This window comes from Gymnoscopelus braueri, assembly GCF_963280865.1.
Source record: "Gymnoscopelus braueri genome assembly, chromosome: 18".
NCBI lineage: Eukaryota > Metazoa > Chordata > Actinopteri > Myctophiformes > Myctophidae > Gymnoscopelus > Gymnoscopelus braueri.
Genome location: NC_137618.1, coordinates 3,140,713 through 3,158,790, shown reverse-complemented (window position 1 = coordinate 3,158,790; position 18,078 = coordinate 3,140,713). Strand labels below are relative to the sequence as shown.

Genomic DNA, 18,078 nt, shown 5'->3' with positions numbered 1-18,078 from the left:
CGAGAGTATGTTTTACCCCCTGTCTGTCCGTCCGTCCGTCCGTCCGTCCGTCCGTCCGTCCATCTGTCTGCGAGTAATCTCCGGCACTGTTGGCCCGGTCCCTGCGAAACTGTGCACACACTCTCCCTGGATGCCAATTCAGAACCTCTGGCCCCAAAAAATGTTTCACCTGTTATAGTGCCACCAGGAGGCCGATTTGTGCAAAACCCATTCACTCCTACAGATTTTATCCAAACGTCATGCAAGTGACGTTTGGATACACAGTACACAGTATCTCTATAGTCTTGTGATCCGTTTTGAACAAAATGCCTCAAATCATGAACGCAGCTTGCGATTGAAGTGAAATTTCACACGCACATTCAGGAAGAAATGCCACCCTTTTCACATTGGCCTGTTATAGTGCCACCAGCAGGTGTAATTTAGCAAAACACATTTTTGGAACAAAAATGCCTCAAATCATGAATGCAGTGTCTGATTGCCGTGAAAGGCCTAATAAGAAATGGCACCCTTTTCACATTGGCCTATTATAGCGCCACCAGGAGGCCACAGTAACGTACCTGACCTGGCGGAGACCTGTGCTCCGAGGAGCACTTTTTCTAGTTATTATTAGTATTCCACTCGACCTGTGCATGTTATTATATTTGTAAAATATACTGTATGTAACATGTTTGAAGCCATGAGAAAATATGAACTTGTCCTATTCACATGAACTGTAATGAGTCTGATTGGGGGGGATAATGGAATCAGTGTCGCCACCCGAGGTTATTAATACAGGGTGTGGTACACAACAGAGGGGTTGAACCAAACCGTGGAGCCGGGTTGAACCAAACCGTTTGTGCCAGGTTGAACGGAGGAGGAAAGCAGAGACTTTGAAGCGCCAGTTTATACCGTTTTGATAGTTTAAACGTGACATTAAGCTGCAGCCAAGGTTAACGGACTTTCGAACCCAGCGGAGAGAGGAACCTGCCGTTTCTGTCGGGCCGTGGGATCCGAGCGCCGTGGTGGTGTGGTCGAGACGCCGGTCGGGATTGGAGCCGACAGCCGAAACCGGTGAGATCAACCCGAGCGTCCTGTTCGTTTTGGAATACAAATTGGAGGGGTACCCCGACATTTAGCTATTATTTGGGCCGCATCGGGCGGAGAAGACTCTTATTTTCGTTTGGATTAAAAGGATTAAAAGGAGCCGTTTGCGTTCGCGGGAGCGCGATCCGAAGAGAGCGGTCGTGGGACTATTTATCTATTTATTCATTTATTTAAGCAGCGTGTGTACATGACAGACTCTTAAACGCCGTGTGCATTTGTTTATTGTTTGTATCTTGCATTGTTGTGACCCGCGGGGTTACAAAGGACAGTGGGATTTGTTTGGGTGGGAGGGGCAGTTAAAGTGACTATTGTTTGTTTTTGATTTATTTGTTTGTTTGCTTGTTTATTTTATTTATCAGGGAGAGTAACAGGGACAGAAGTCAATTTGAAGTGTCATTATTTGATTTAAATACCGTTTGACCTGTCAATAAATTCCTGGCTATTATATAAAAAATCTTATCAGTTAAAACACCCACCGATCTCGTTGTTTTTCCTTTTTGGTAGTGATCCTTGCAACTAAACATTTATTTTTGCACTTCAGATGTGGTCTGAGCACGTCTTAGCGGTATGCAGTCTTTTTCAGTCAAGGTGCAAAATAGCAGATACTGCATTGCATCCTTAATTAACATATGGACACTCCCCCACGCCTAAAATATGCTGGCAAGTCTTATCCTTAAGTGTTTATGTTCAGCACAACTTGATTTGATTTGATTTGCACAACATTTTTTGTATACATTTACAGGACATGTTAGTTATTTCCAAGAGAAGAATTATGAGATAGTAGTTGTGCCGGTGAGGTAAGAAACCCTAGGGGGCCTTATGTGAGAACCTCACCATTTACATTACATATAATATGAGTTGATAGAGCTGTTTTTTCCTTATCACCCACACAAAGTACCAGACACTTTCATAAAGGCGACAAAGAAAAGCAGACTCGAAGACAGGCAGACATTGGTTATAACGATTATATTATATCTTTAGTCAGACATGAGAGACATGGGAAGGTTACAGTATCACAGGTGTTTACGCATCATCGGTCGTCGTCTCTTTCCACATAGAACGACAACACTGGACTTTTACATTACGTTATCAGTTAGGTAACATAAACAATGACATCATGTGACAGGATGTGACAGGATGTGACATAGATGAGTTTCCGGGCGAAGGTGGACTTCTTGGATTGGATGAGAGTGATGATTACGTCGTCGTCAGAAGAGGAGGATGATGAAGATGATGATGATGATGTGACAGTTTATCTTGGACAAACAGTGTCCAAATGTCTCAAACAACACGTTGACCTCGGCTCTGACCGGTCACTGGTCAGTGGTCACTGCGTGTCACTGAAAAGAGTGGTTATCGTAGAGAAGAACACCGAGATGTAGTGTTCTCAAAACATTCCATATTGACATAACTCGAGGAGCCAACAGATAGCCACAGAAAGCCTGTAGCCAGCTGCTTGACCTTGCATGAGAGACAGGAGAATGGAGAATCGACTAGAGTACATGACTGATTTAGGCCAATATGACACCATTATATTAAATTGACATTTTAAGCAGGTTTATGGCACTAGACAAATTATGATAAACGAGATTAACTCTATCATGAGTTATTTAATATTAAAAGCAAAGACGAAAAAAAAAATCAACAAAAAATTTAATACAAAAATATATATGCATATAACTTGCATAATAGGGATTGCGCATAACATGGACGTGGATTTAAGTCACACATAATAGGGCCCCTAATGTTCATGCAGTAGAAACACATAAAACCACCTGTTTTATAAGATGATAGTAATTATTAGATGATAGTAATTAGCTGGTGGTTTTAACTTAAACACACCTGATAGTCACACAGTAGAAACACACATAAAATCACCTGTTTGATAAGATGACAGTATGAGAGCTGAATGACTCTCTGTTGTTGGAAGGCGGTGGAACTTAAAGGGAGAAAGGGAACTACATGATATGGTATCAAGACCGTTCTGTCCGTATCAGATCAGGTTCTTTTGAGAATCTAAAGGTGTTTTCATAGCAGATAGTCTGAAGGCCGGCGATAGAGAGAGATGCTCCACTAGGGCGGCTGCCCAGTCAGAACCGTGGGGCCTGACGTTATTAGTGGTTGGCCATGTGTCCATCTTCTTCAGATGAACAACACACTGAATGGTCAGCTTGTGTGTGTACGTTCTGAGGAACAGAGAGAGTGTATGCATGGTCACGTGTGTGTGTGTGTGTGTGTGTGTGTGTGTGTGTGTGTGTGTGTGTGTGTGTGTGTGTGTGTGTGTGTGTGTGTGTGTGTGTGGAGAGGGGGCCAGCAGACTCCTGTGTCACAAAGGGGGCTCAGAGTCTTGTTCAGAAGTTTTGTGGGGCCCAGAGACATGTCAGGTAAGGTGGTTGTTTCATATTACACCTGTTGTATCAGATGGGGATATGGATTAAGATTAGGGTTTTGCATGAGTTGCACTGTGTGTCTATTCTTGTTTGAAGTGGCCCTGTACCCTTTCTTCAGTCATGCCAGTGGGTGGCACCGTAAGGAAGTGTTGATCAAATATGAATTCATATCGTGTTACTGCTTAACGTGGACATGTTCAAAAGGGAATAATCAGTGTATTCCAACCTGGAATACACTGGCTGTTCTCTACAGCAGCTAAAACATCTCATCCAGCACGACAATCCATCATATTCTGCTGGTTTTTCTGTTGGCACCGGCAAGTTCAGGTTCTCCGCTGAAAGTGAACAATCATGGTGTCTCTCCAACTCTTCTGTCAGTGTTGTCATCAATCTGTTCTTCTCCTCCAGTTGTGTGTTCTTCTCCTCCAGTTGTGTGTCCTTCTCCTCCAGTTGTCTCTGCATCTTTGAGATCATGATGTTCCTTTGGATCTCTGCTTCCACTCTGGCCTCTTCTTTGTAAATCTCTCTCATCTGCTCTACTTTCTGTTTGTATCTCTCTTCCCTCTCTCTCCTCTTGTTGTCTCTCTTCAATTTAGACAACTCCAGCTCTCTTTCTATCTTCTCTCTTCTCTCGGACTCCCTCTTCAGCTCTTGTTGCAGCTCTTTTCTCTTCTCATCATCACTCTCCTCCCTCATCTGCCTCTCCAGTTCACTCGTTCGATGGTCTATCTTATTGATTTCTCCCTCATGCTTTATCTCCTGGTAGATCTTGCTGTAATCATGCAGCTTCTGATAAAGGTTGGGGTCCAGTTGACAAAGGATGTCAATCATTACTGAACCTGCTTCGTTTCCCTTTCTCCGCACCATGTCGATAATTTTCCGTGCTTTGTCGCTCCTGAGATTTTCCCCTCTAACTGCCTCCATTTCTTCATCATTGATAACGTCCTTAGCCAGAAGTTTGTCCAGTAGAGAGTTTAGGTTGGCCAGGGAGATTCCTTTAATGAACTCATGCCTCACAGACGTCAGCCATTTCTCTGCTTCCTGGATCTTTATCGTCAGATTTGTGGAAGCAACTTGAAGAAAAGATACATTTTATTATTAGTGGTATAATTGTGTAATAACAATAATATTAATAAAATGTATTTGTATAGCACCTTTCATGACATGAAATGCAGCTCAAAGTGCTTTACAGAGCAAGAATACAATTACAGTTACAACTAATTTAACAATAAAGCAAAAAAGAAAAGCATAAAACAACATACAATCAAACAATAATAGCAAAAAGGCAGTGCATCAGGCAATACAGTGAGGACATGGATAACAACACAGAGATTTAAAAATCAACCAAAAAAAATAAGCTAAATGCAAGAGTGAAGAAGTAGGTCTTGAGCTGTGCTTATATCCACAGAGGCTGCCTGTCTTAGGTGTAATGAGAGTTTATTCCACACTGTCGGTCCGTAGAAGCAGAATGCTGCTTCACCGTGCTTTTTATATGTCATTGTAGGCACCTCGAGCAGGTCAGCACTTGAAGACAATAAAGGGTAATAACAGTATTGGTACATTCGAGAAGTTGGCTTTGTCCTGTGTCCTCTGTGCCTTTGTTCCTCCTTTAACGTTGCTACAACTGTATATGACTTTGGTTTAGTACCAAAGACTGACTAATTTATGGGTCCAATGAATTTTGGAGAGTAAAATACCATCAATTACTGATGTTTTGACCCATATCTGTATGAAAAAAGGCTCATATATCTTTGAAGATCCCAGGGTGTCATATCACGACATGTTGTGTCCACGACCAAATTATTATTATTTAGTGGAGGAGACATTATGGTAGTCTACACCTCCATTCCAAGAGAGGAGGAGTTAGCAGCAACAGTGAAAAGAATGCACAGAGATAATTGGCAATGACAGCATTGAGATAGAAAATGCAGGAACATTGAATGAATAAATGCATCTGTAGTCATACATCAAGGTTATACCTTGAGCAAGAAAGACACTTATGAACAAGTTCTTATCAACAAATACATTGTACCCATTAGATTGTGTCATTTACTACTATTTTGAGACTAATGCACTTTTATATCCATTTGAAAAGGCAGCATAGGCTCACTCTCTGGAGCGCAGTCCTTACTGTGTCTCCTCTTCCTCACTGGTAGAGTGGAGTCTTCATCTGTTGTCTCTCCACCCACTGCAACACAATACAAATAATGATGATTTAATTCGGATTATGGCTCTTATTTAGCTATTACCTTATCCTCCCATAGTTTGACAAACCTCTGTCATGGTGTCATGGTGGTGAGGCCAAAATTGCTCTGCCCGGTTCTCCTCAGTGGCAGGAGCAATTGATCTGAATTTGCACACAGCCATTGACCATTACCATGTGCACGGAACAGCAAAGCCTGTTTTTCGATTTCACCAAATATCAGCTGTTTATTAGCGTTATTGTGTAAAAGAATGTCGCCATGGTTACGGGTTGCCAGATCATGTGCGGAAATCCCCCCACGGATGTGTCGACTGGGTATGGACTAGTACATTTAATTTTAGGTTTCTTTAGGCATGTTCTAACTAACAATAAAGACAAATAAGGATGAATGATTAATTCAATAATGGCTTTTGACCAGATCTTTAGGTAGCACACTTGAGTGAATCAAATATTTTCTAGTCAGCCTGTTTCATGTTTTCCCAATGCAACCTTAACAGGAACAGTACTGCGCATGCGGACGGGGGTTGACTGGCCACATGCTGACTAAAAAAGCGATTTAAACGCTTTTTTCAAGCTGTCTGTAAAATTGTCTTGAACCCTAAATTTTTTTACATCTGAGAGCAGGGGGGAATACCTTTACTTTTTGGATACGATGTGCGGAAAAAGGTAAGAATTAACAATACTATTCCATACCCAGTCGACGCATCCGTGGGGGGATACACGCACATGATCTGGCAAAATTATTTTACACTAAAAACGCTAATAAACAGCTGAGATTTGGTTAAATCAAAAAACGGGCTTCGCTGTTAGGTCACATGGTAATGGCCATGAGACATGGACCCTCACAGTGGAGTCAGTACTGCTGTATGGGGCTGAGACATGGACTCTCACAGTGGAGTCAGTACTGCTGTATGGGGCTGAGACATGGACCCTCACAGTGGAGTCAGTACTGTTGTATGGAGCTGAGACATGGACCCTCACAGTGGAGTCAGTACTGTTGTATGGAGCTGAGACATGGACCCTCACAGTGGAGTCAGTACTGCTGTATGGGGCTGATACATGGACCCTCACAGTGGAGTCAGTACTGCTGTATGGGGCTGAGACATGGACCCTCACAGTGGAGTCGGTACTGCTGTATGGGGCTGAGACATGGACCCTCACAGTGGAGTCGGTACTGCTGTATGGAGCTGAGACATGGACCCTCACAGTGGAGTCAGTACTGCTGTATGAGGCTGAGACATGGACCCTCACAGTTGAGTCAGTACTGTTGTATGGGGCTGAGACATGGACCCTCACAGTGGAGTCAGTACTGTTGTATGGAGCTGAGACATGGACCCTCACAGTGGAGTCAGTACTGCTGTATGGGGCTGATACATGGACCCTCACAGTGGAGTTGGTACTGCTGTATGGGGCTGATACATGGACCCTCACAGTGGAGTCGGTACTGCTGTATGGGGCTGATACATGGACCCTCACAGTGGAGTCGGTACTGCTGTATGGGACTGATACATGGACCCTCACAGTGGAGTTGGTATTGCTGTATGGAACTGAGACATGGACCCTCACAGTGGAGTCAGTACTGCTGTATGGAGCTGAGACATGGACCCTCACAGTGGAGTCAGTACTGCTGTATGGAGCTGAGACATGGACCCTCACAGTGGAGTCTGTACTGCTGTATGGAGCTGAGACATGGACCCTCACAGTGTAGTCAGTACTGCTGTATGGAGCTGAGACATGGACCCTCACAGTGGAGTCAGTACTGCTGTATGGAGCTGAGACATGGACCCTCACAGTGGAGTCTGTACTGCTGTATGGAGCTGAGACATGGACCCTCACAGTGTAGTCAGTACTGCTGTATGGAGCTGAGACATGGACCCTCACAGTGGAGTCAGTACTGCTGTATGGAGCTTGTACATGGACCCTCACAGTGGACTCAGTACTGCTGTATGGAGCTGAGACAAGGACCCTCACACTGGAGTCAGTACTGCTGTATGGAGCTGAGACATGGACCATCACAGTGTAGTCAGTACTGCTGTATGGGGCTGAGACATGGAACCTCACAGTGGAGTCAGTACTGCTGTATGGAGCTGAGACATGGACCCTCACACTGGAGTCAGTACTGCTGTATGGAGCTGAGACATGGACCCTCACAGTGGAGTCAGTACTGCTGTATGGAGCTGAGACATGGACCCTCACAGTGGAGTCAGTACTGCTGTATGGAGCTGAGACATGAACCCTCACAGTGGAGTCAGTACTGCTGTATGGGGCTGAGACATGGACCCTCACAGTTGAGTCAGTACTGTTGTATGGGGCTGAGACATGGACCCTCACAGTGGAGTCAGTACTGCTGTATGGAGCTGAGACATGGACCCTCACAGTGGAGTCAGTACTGCTGTATGGGGCTGAGACATGGACCCTCACAGTGGAGTCAGTACTGCTGTATGGGGCTGAGACATGGACCCTCACAGTTGAGTCAGTACTGTTGTATGGAGCTGAGACATGGACCCTCACAGTGGAGTCAGTACTGCTGTATGGAGCTGAGACATGAACCCTCACAGTGGAGTCAGTACTGCTGTATGGGGCTGAGACATGGACCCTCACAGTTGAGTCAGTACTGTTGTATGGAGCTGAGACATGGACCCTCACAGTGGAGTCAGTACTGCTGTATGGAGCTGAGACATGGACCCTCACAGTGGAGTCGGTACTGTTGTATGGAGCTGAGACATGGACCCTCACAGTGGAGTCGGTACTGCTGTATGGGGCTGATACATGGACCCTCACAGTGGAGTCTGTACTACTGTATGGAGCTGAGACATGGAACCTCACAGTGGAGTCAGTACTGCTGTATGGAGCTGAGACATGGACCCTCACAGTGGAGTCGGTACTGTTGTATGGAGCTGAGACATGGACCCTCACAGTGGAATCGGTACTGCTGTATGGGGCTGATACAGGGACCCTCACAGTGGAGTCTGTACTACTGTATGGAGCTGAGACATGGACCCTCACAATGGAGTCAGTACTGCTGTATGGAGCTGAGACATGGACCCTCACAGTGGAGTCAGTACTGCTGTATGGAGCTGAGACATGGACCCTCACAGTGGAGTCAGTACTGCTGTATGGAGCTGAGACATGGACCCTCACAGTGGAGTCAGTACTGCTGTATGGAGCTGAGACATGAACCCTCACAGTGGAGTCAGTACTGCTGTATGGGGCTGAGACATGGACCCTCACAGTTGAGTCAGTACTGTTGTATGGAGTTGAGACATGGACCCTCACAGTGGAGTCAGTACTGCTGTATGGGGCTGATACATAGACCCTCACAGTGGAGTCAGTACTGCTGTATGGGGCTGAGACATGGACCCTCACAGTGGAGTCAGTACTGCTGTATGGAGCTGAGACATGGACCCTCACACTGGAGTCAGTACTGCTGTATGGAGCTGATACATGGACCCTCACAGTGGAGTCAGTACTGCTGTATGGAGCTGAGACATGGACCCTCACAGTGGAGTCAGTACTGCTGTATGGAGCTGAGACATGAAACCTCACAGTGGAGTCAGTACTGCTGTATGGAGCTGAGACATGGACCCTCACAGTGGAGTCAGTACTGCTGTATGGAGCTGAGACATAGACCCTCACAATGGAGTCAGTACTGCTGTATGGAGCTGAGACATGGACCCTCACAGTTGAGTCAGTACTGCTGTATGGAGCTGAGACATGGACCCTCACAGTGGAGTCAGTACTGCTGTATGGGGCTGAGACATGGACCCTCACAGTGGAGTCAGTACTGCTGTATGGGGCTGAGACATGGACCCTCACAGTGGAGTCAGTACTGCTGTATGGGGCTGAGACATGGACCCTCAGCACAACAGGAAAGGGCCCTGGATGGAGTCTACACAATAATTCCACAAATGGCACTAGGTGCCACATGGACGGACCACATCAGAAATGTGGTCCTCTGGCGGGTTCGGCCTTTGCTGCGTGTCACCACCTACCCCACCTATCTCTCTCCCCATTTACTGTCAGTCTACTGTTCCTACAGTATCAATAAAGGCAGAAAAAAATCCCCCCCCCCCATTTTTTAAAATCTTTAAACAAAAAATAAATGTGGTCCTCTATGGGGACCTACCACAGGTCACAGACAAAGTCAGAGAGAGAAGGATGAGGCTGGGCAGGGCAGGGCACTGCGTCAGGCACCAACCCATGGGGCAAAGCCAGGAAAGGCAAGAAGTACCACCTACGTACAGTAGATGCACTGCGGCGGGTAAGTTTAGCTAACAACACGGTAGAGCTGAACACCCTGATGTTAGACAGGAGAGTGTGGAGGGCACTCTGGACCAGAGCATTAGAGACAACTCTCTAACACTCTGGACCAGATTATTAGAGACAACTCTCTAACACTCTGGACCAGAGCATTAGAGAGGACTCACCAACAATCTGGACCAGAGCTAGTCAGGGAGCAGACTGACACTGTGTGAATGTTCTCACCTATGGACCTTCATTGTGGTAATGTTCATGTGTTCATACCCCTTCAGTCTATTTTACACCAAGGAGATTTCCTATTTCTAGTACAGTGTATTTTGTGTTCACTTTTAACACATCGGGTGCCAGAGGTTTATTTAAATATTATATGTTCAGTGCCTGCATTTCTTCCATCCACTTTTGCTGTAGAAGCCCCGACGCGGAAGTGCATGTAAACAAAGCATGCGTGCGAGACGGCGGAGGGTCCCGACTAACGCCTGGAACAATAATATTTCTAACGCGATCCTCCATTGCAGAGTGATCGCCGATCGAAAACGGCTCGCTTCACCACGTTAAAAAAGAAATGGAGATATTAAGCTATTAGTCAAGGAGTAAACATTGGAGAGGCCGACGGAAGGATTTTTGACATGAATCCACATCCGGCCTATCCTTCTCAGAAACTCCTTGGATGATCCCAAAGTTTGGTTATAGCACCCCACGTATAAAAATTAAATTGGGTCAAAAACGGTCCGGACCGTTTTCGGCACTCCTCGTTTGGATTATGAAAAACGGTCCGGACCGTTTTTGGCACTCAATGTGTTAACATATTTTAAAGTCATGACATAAAACTGAATGCATCATCAGAATCATAGGCGTCAATCCCGGGGGGGACGGGGGGGTTTTCTCTCCCCCTAGCTTCAGATTGGACCCCCCCCCCCCCAAGTCAGATTGGACCCCCCCAGACCCCCCCAAGTAATTTAGAATAATAAATACTTATTTAATAGAATCTGAACCAATTTTTTTAAATCATGCACTCATAAAGACGATGTATTTTAAAGGATTTATTTGCTCCCCCTCCCCCCGTGTAAATCCCAAAATGGTTTGGTCCACAGCACCGCCACGGTGAAAACACACTCGCCCCAAAACACACTCGCCCCTATTTCTTTCGCCGGCCGAGGCCGCCGGATATACCCGGGGCGAGTGTGTTTTGGGACGATGCGTTCTTGTATTCTATCCCGGCCACACAGCAACATCCAACATGTGTTTTTTCACCGGCTTGTTTACAAGTCGAATTTGGGGAAAGAGCTCAACAACATAATGAGAGGATACAAGAGCTATCTGTGCTAGCTGCAAAGTGTGCAGATTTAAGCAAGTATTTTAAAACAGTGAAAGCTACCGAGGAAAAAGAAACAGAAAGTGATAGACCCCCGCCGACTCAAACTAACGACCACGGGAGTTTATCATCAAATCCAAAGATTCGTAGTGTATAATTATAAACAAACAACCTCCTGGTGCTTCCAAGTTGCGGGGTAGTTTGACCAAAACTGAAGGTATTGAAGAGGAGGACATGGAGAATGTTACGGTCATCAGAGATCAAAGGATTTAGCAGCTGCCATTCTGATAATGTTTGGAATGTTTGGACCTGGAGTGGACCAGGCAACAGTGACACTACGATCAGGTAGGGTCCAACCAAGTGTTTCCAAATGGACTGCAGTCTGCACAGAACCCTATCCATCAGATCCAAGTAGACTAGGTATTTTTTTTGCGACCAAAAGACCATGTATTATGCAAGTACTGTACATAATGAAGTTGACCCAAAGTTTCTCAGGTGCATTATATTTGTTATTAGTGTCTGTCTATCCTCTGAAACAAACCAACTCCAAGTGCGGCTGCCTCGTGATGAGTAAGTTTACTAAGTTAATATAAAGCAAACTTCATGTTCTGAACAAAACTCACAAGTCTCTGTGCCAAACCTTCTATTCGTTATACTTTACAGTAGCTATTGATAATCGTAGATGATTGATGCTCAATTCCTCTGCTCTGCTCATTATTTGAAACAGCCAGTGGTGGGTAAAATAAAGTTTTACTCCTACTTGGCTGTGCCTAGGCCTGTGTTTTGCCTTGAGGAGATCAGGGCTACTCATCCCCGACCCCAAGTCATTTAGAAAAATAAAAATAAATGTTAAAATAATTATTTTTTGGATATTAAATCAGTAAAATCTGGCAAAAATACGAATTAAATAACATAAACCTAAACTAACCCTAACCCTAAAACCGAAATAAAATAACCAAAATCCGAGAAAGAAACTTACAAAATCCGCCAGAAACCATTTTTTTTTCGCGCGCCTGGTTTCGGCGGCCGCGCGACCCCCCTCCCAGCCTCATCTCAGATTTACGCGCCTGATCAGAATGAATACCATCATTATCACACAAGGTTTAGAGAGTAACATGGACTCATGGAGTTCTGTCTGTCCTCTGCAGTAACATAAACAAGCGATGTATTGACAATAAAAATAAAGAAGAGTTACTGGACTGTTAGATGACATTGGATTCACTTTACAGTAGGTTTGTTATAAAGAAATGTTGATGACTAACTTCCTGGAAGAAAGTCGATACTCCATCTTCTGATTGGTACTTTGCGGCCTGCTGTAGAGATATATCCACTCTCTGAAATACAAGACAACTATTTATCAACTTACTAATGTCTACAACACAGACACATAATATGTTTCAGTTTACTGACCTGTGTTTTGGTCTGATGCAGACCTCTTTTTCTCTAATTCAGTCTTCAGAACACAGATCTGCTGAGCTGCAATGGCAGGATGAAGATAATTATGATTTGATGAACCATTGACAGATCAATCATCAGAAGAGACAATGTTTTATTAATGCAATTCTCACCAAGCTGTGTGTTCTCCTTGATGACATCACCACATTCCTTCTTCCTCATCCTCAGCTCTTCATCTTTCTGCTTCAGTAGTTTATCTCTTTCCTGCAGTTTCTGGTCTTTATCTGTCAGTAGTTTATTACTTTCATGCAGTTTTTGCTCTTTTTCTGTCAGCAGTTTGTTACTTTCCTGCAGTTTTTGATCTTTTTCTGTCAGTAGTTTATTACTTTCTTGTAGTTTTTGGTATTTTTCTGACAGTTTTTGGTATTTTTCTGCCAGTAGTTTATTACTTTCCTGCAGTTGTTGGTCTTTTTCTGCCAGTAGTTTATCTTTTTGTGCCACTAGTTTATCACTTTCCTGAAGTTTCTGGTCTTTTGCTGCCAGTAGTTTATCTTTTTGTGACAGTAGTGTATCACTTTCCTGAAGTTTCTGGTCTTTTTCTGCTAGTAGTTTATCTTTTTCTACCACTAGTTTACCACTTTCTTGCAGTTTCTGTTCTTTTTCTGCCAGTAGTTTATTACTTTCCTGCAGTTGTTGGTCTTTTTCTGCCAGTAGTTTATCTTTTTCTGTCAGTAGTTTATCACTTTCCTTAAGTTTCTGTTCTTTTTCTGCCAGTAGTTTATCTTTTTGTGCCACTAGTTTATCACTTTCCTGAAGTTTCTGTTCTTTTTCTGCCAGTCGTTTATCTTTTTTTGCCAGTAGTTTATCACTTTCCTGAAGTTTCTGGTCTTTTTCTGCCAGTAGTTTATCTTTTTCTGTCAGTAGTTTATCACTTTCCTGAAGTTTCTGGTCTTTTTCTGCTAGTAGTTTATCTTTTCCTACCACTAGTTTACCACTTTCCTGCAGTTTCTGTTCTTTTTCTGCCAGTAGTTTATCTTTTTGTGACACTAGTTTATCACTTTCCTGAAGTTTATGGTATTTTTCTGTCAGTAGTTTATTACTTTCCTTCAGACGTTCCTGTAGAATCTGGTACATCAGAGGTGCTGTATAGTGGTAGATCAGACCAGGGTTATTTGGGGGAGGGGGGGGGGGGGTTGCGTTGTTACTGTGGACACTTATGATCTGGATCTTATGGATGTTTTACGTCTATGTTTTTGTTTCATGGTTAATGTGTAATTTTTAAAGTTCTTAATCTGCTGTTGCACAAATTAATATATAATAGTAATAATAATAATAATAATAACAATAATAATAATAACAATAACAATAACAATAATATAATAAACGTGTGTGTGCTACGTAAAAGTAGCACTTTCCAAAAGTTTACAAAGTGCTTCACAACACAAACCACAACCAACACAGTGTGGGGAAAGAAAAACAAAACAAACAGACAAAACAGACACAAATAACAGAAAAGATTGATGCAGAATCCAAGCTAGAAACTACAGGCTTTCTATTCCTGGAAAGTTGTCATGCTATTAATAGAAGCCATTGTTCTCACATTAATAATACAAAAATATATATATATATATGTATTTGAAACATTGTTTAAAAAATTAAAACCTTCCTAACGATGATGTCACTGGTAGTGAGCATTCATGAGCATTAGTGAGGAGCAATTAAAGAAAATGGGTGAAGTGGTCCTTTACGGCCTTTTTCAATTAGAGTGAAAATAGCCGATCTACAAGTTGACAAAATACGTCATGTGCTTGTAGATCTGCTATTTTCACTGTTTTCTGAAAAGTTCAGATACATTTTTTTATGTTCTAAATGTCAATACAACAATACATTGATCTTAAAAAGAAAATGTATTTTGTAATTAGTACTTTTGTATACTTGAGTATTTACTTGAGTACATTGCGGCCCATGACAAGACCCTCCCACCAGTTACTGCTCCACTGAGCTCCTTTAATGAAGAATGACTTCCTTCTCTCACCTTGTTTCATGGCTGCTTCTTGGAAAAACTCGTTGGTGTAATGGCTTCCACCGTTCTTCAACACCATGTTGTTGATTTTCTCCAGCAGCTCAGTGACCTGAGAGGGATCCTTAGTTTTGTTGTTGAAGACATGATAGCCACCGCTACATTTTCTGATTACTTCTTGTAGTTTGGGGCTACCATTCAAAATGTCTTCAACTGCTTTATCTTCATCAAGCTGGTCACCACCAGTGAAGAGAATCATGGTGTATTTATTTGACAATTGGCAAAATGTTTCCTGAATCATTTCCACAGATCTCTGCTCCTCTACTGTGAATCTGTCCAGTCTGATCACATTCAGGAACACATGTGGACCAGGAGCAGCTAAACCAATACACTGTTTGATGACATCCTGGGGGCCGGACATGGTTTTAATTGAGCCAAACCGGCCTGCAGCTGGTGTGTTCAGTGTTTGGTTCATTACTAAAAAAAGACAAAGTAATATATTACGTGTTAATTGTTACTCTTTTCAAAAATAATATTACATTTATAATCACCCCGTGTTTTTTGCATTGTCAAATGTAACTCATCATATTACTTTTCTGTTACTTGTGTTAAATGTGCTCCCTCAACACACAGCTAAATATAATAAACTGAATCAAGTTGATTTGCAGGTTACTGTGTGTGTGTGTGTTTGTGTGTGTGTGTGTGTGTGTGTGTGTGTGTGTGTGTGTGTGTGTGTGTGTGTGTGTGTGTGTGTGTGTGTGTGTGTGTGTGTGTGTGTGTGTGTGTGCGTGCGTGCGTGCGTGCGTGCGTGCGTGCGTGCGTGCGTGCGTGCGTGTGTGTGTGTGTGTGTGTCTCTACTGTCCACCCAGGCTTTATCTCCAGGGTAACCTACTGTATGTTCATAATGTTTTCAAAGGGAGAACCACACTGTGCTGAAACACTGACTTTACACTAAATCCTCTCAACACAAATCACACTCTACACACTACACACTACGTCTAGACCTACAGTTACACCAAGGAGTCAGAACATTGTATTGAGTTACTTTTGGGGAAAAGTAACTGTAATATTATTACTCAAAATGTTATAGTAATTAGTTATATTACTGTTGATGTTACTTTTTTCATCACTTTACCTATCTTGTTACTTACCATCAGCGGGGGGTGTCAATAACAGAAACATTTCTGCCATCCACTTTACCACTGGCCTTTTTACAGATCACTGTCACAGGGCCTACTGACAGCCTGGATTCAAAGGCTTTAAAACCCAAGATGGTGTTTCCAGAGGAACTCTTTCCAGCTCCATGCCTCCCAACCATCACAATCCTAATTTCATCATCTTTTCTTAAGAGACCTGATGTGGAGAGAGAGAGAGAGAGAGAGAGAGAGAGAGAGAGAGAGAGAGAGAGAGAGAGAGAGAGAGAGAGAGAGAGAGAGAGAGAGAGAGAGAGAGAGAGAGAGAGAGAGAGAGAGAGATGTAACACTGGTCTACAGACAGAATTGAACCAGACGTTGTGAGTGATCAACACACTATCCGGTCACACACTGGTGCACCGTGCACATACTGTATGATGTCATGTCAGGTCAATAAAGTAGGTCCCAATGTCATCATGATTGTTACATAGGGCGCGTTCGAAAATTACGCACCGGAGCACACTCGCCTATTAGTTTGTATTGGCCAGTGTGCTCAGTGCTGTATTTTCGAACGCACCCAACATCATCTAATCACAATGATTACATTATTTTGCATAATCGTCATAGTGATTTCCATGTTAGAAAATAAAAAGAAGATCTACAAGCTCAGATCTACAAGCGTGTAGTTCGGCTATTTCCACATGTATTATTCTTTACAAGTGTAAAGTTATTAAATATGTCAGTCATTTCTTACGTATATTTAAGTTACTAGAGGTCCGGGTGCCTTTTATGCCCATATATGGAGATCTCTGATGTCATCAGTATAATGCCCATATAGAGCGTCGCAGTTCCCGCCCACTTCCTGTTTTTTTTGGTGCCGGAAGAAAAAACTCAATGCAATTTTCCATTGACATTTCCAAAAATATTTATATCTATTAATTTAAGCCTCGAATCAAGCCATCACGAGATGACATGAATCATGACCATAAAACGTTTTTTTCTGTGATTTTTTTAAATTTTATATTTAATTATATGATATACTATATTTAATAAATACCCTTTGTTTTGCCGTTTTCAACAAAAAAAAATCACAGAATGAAACGTTTATGGTCATGATTCATGTCATGTCATGATGGCTTGATTCGAGGCTTAAATTAATAGATATAAATATTTTTGGAAATGTCAATGGAAAAATGCATTGAGTTTTTTCTTCCTGCACCAAAAAAAACAGGAAGTGGGCGGGAACTGCGACGCTCTATAGTACCCATATATGGAGCTGACTAATTTTGTTTGCGCCTGATGCCATGACGACACATGGAGGTTTGGCAACACAACACACTCCATATTTGGGCGTCGCTGCATTGGGAACTCCTTTTATGGTTATGGCTGAGTCATGGTGACATGAGCGTGATGTCAAAGGTCCGCCTGCCTGCCGGCTGGCCGGTCCTCCCTTATGACAATTTTAATATAGGATACCTGTGAAAGTTTTGTTTACGAACTATATAAGTATATAGTCTCAGTACAACCCTCAACCCCACCCCCCCCCCCCCCCCCCCAAACTGACTCCTTTAAGAGAGGACTAAAGACCTACCTTTTTAGCAGAGCATTTTTTTCAGCTTGTTTTACCTCTAGGCTTTATTTCCTCATGTTTGAAATGTTATGTTTCAGTTTCTCAGATGTTTTTAATGGTGGGATGTTTCTTTTTATGCAACTGCCTATTGTAGCACCTTGAGATTTTTTTCAAATGTAAAGTGCATTATAAATAGAATCCATTATTATTATATAACAGTCAATAGGAAGTAAGAAACAGTGTTGTGACCTACCATGATAGCTGGCCTCTGCCATGACTCCTGTATGAAGAAGAAAAGACACGTTAATATAACAGCTTATATTCACAACATTTTGTATTTTGTTGCTGTTCCCAGCAACAATATATGATTTGTGCCTTATCATTTCTTACAAAACCTATATTCATAACTGTTATGTTAGTATAACTTGTGCATAGTGACCTGTAATCGTCTTAATCCATTAAAACAGAGAAATCATCTGTTTCATTTTAGATCTGAGCTATATATATATATATATATATATATATATATATATATATATATATATATATATATATATTGTATATATATATATATATATAGTATATATATATATATATATATATATATATATATATATATATATAAATATATATATATATATATATATATATATATATATATATATATATATATAGCTAAAATCTATAATAAGTGTTTCAGAAACTCTTAGGA

At 42.4% G+C, this 18,078-nt stretch overlaps 2 protein-coding genes across 4 annotated transcripts in view; one reads left to right on the top strand and one right to left on the bottom strand.

The window, feature by feature from the left end:
* Nucleotides 1–18,078, top strand: part of LOC308073743 (limbic system-associated membrane protein-like) — a 398,830-nt gene that overhangs the window by 224,336 nt on the left and 156,416 nt on the right. The window lies entirely within an intron of this gene.
* LOC308073742 (uncharacterized protein) lies at nt 2,679–13,105 on the bottom strand. Of its 3 annotated transcripts, none has more exons than XM_080412849.1 (5): nt 12,817–13,105; nt 12,659–12,724; nt 12,511–12,582; nt 5,584–5,661; nt 2,679–4,546 (listed from the first exon to the last, which is right to left on the bottom strand). In XM_080412849.1, the coding sequence occupies exons 1-5, from the start codon at nt 12,863–12,865 to the stop codon at nt 3,639–3,641; spliced, it is 1,173 nt and encodes a 390-aa protein (XP_080268975.1). In that variant the 5' UTR covers nt 12,866–13,105; the 3' UTR covers nt 2,679–3,638. The 3 variants fall into 3 exon arrangements, with proteins under 3 accessions (XP_080268975.1, XP_080268976.1, XP_080268977.1); XM_080412850.1 differs by having other exon boundaries at nt 5,605–5,661; XM_080412851.1 differs by lacking the exon at nt 12,511–12,582.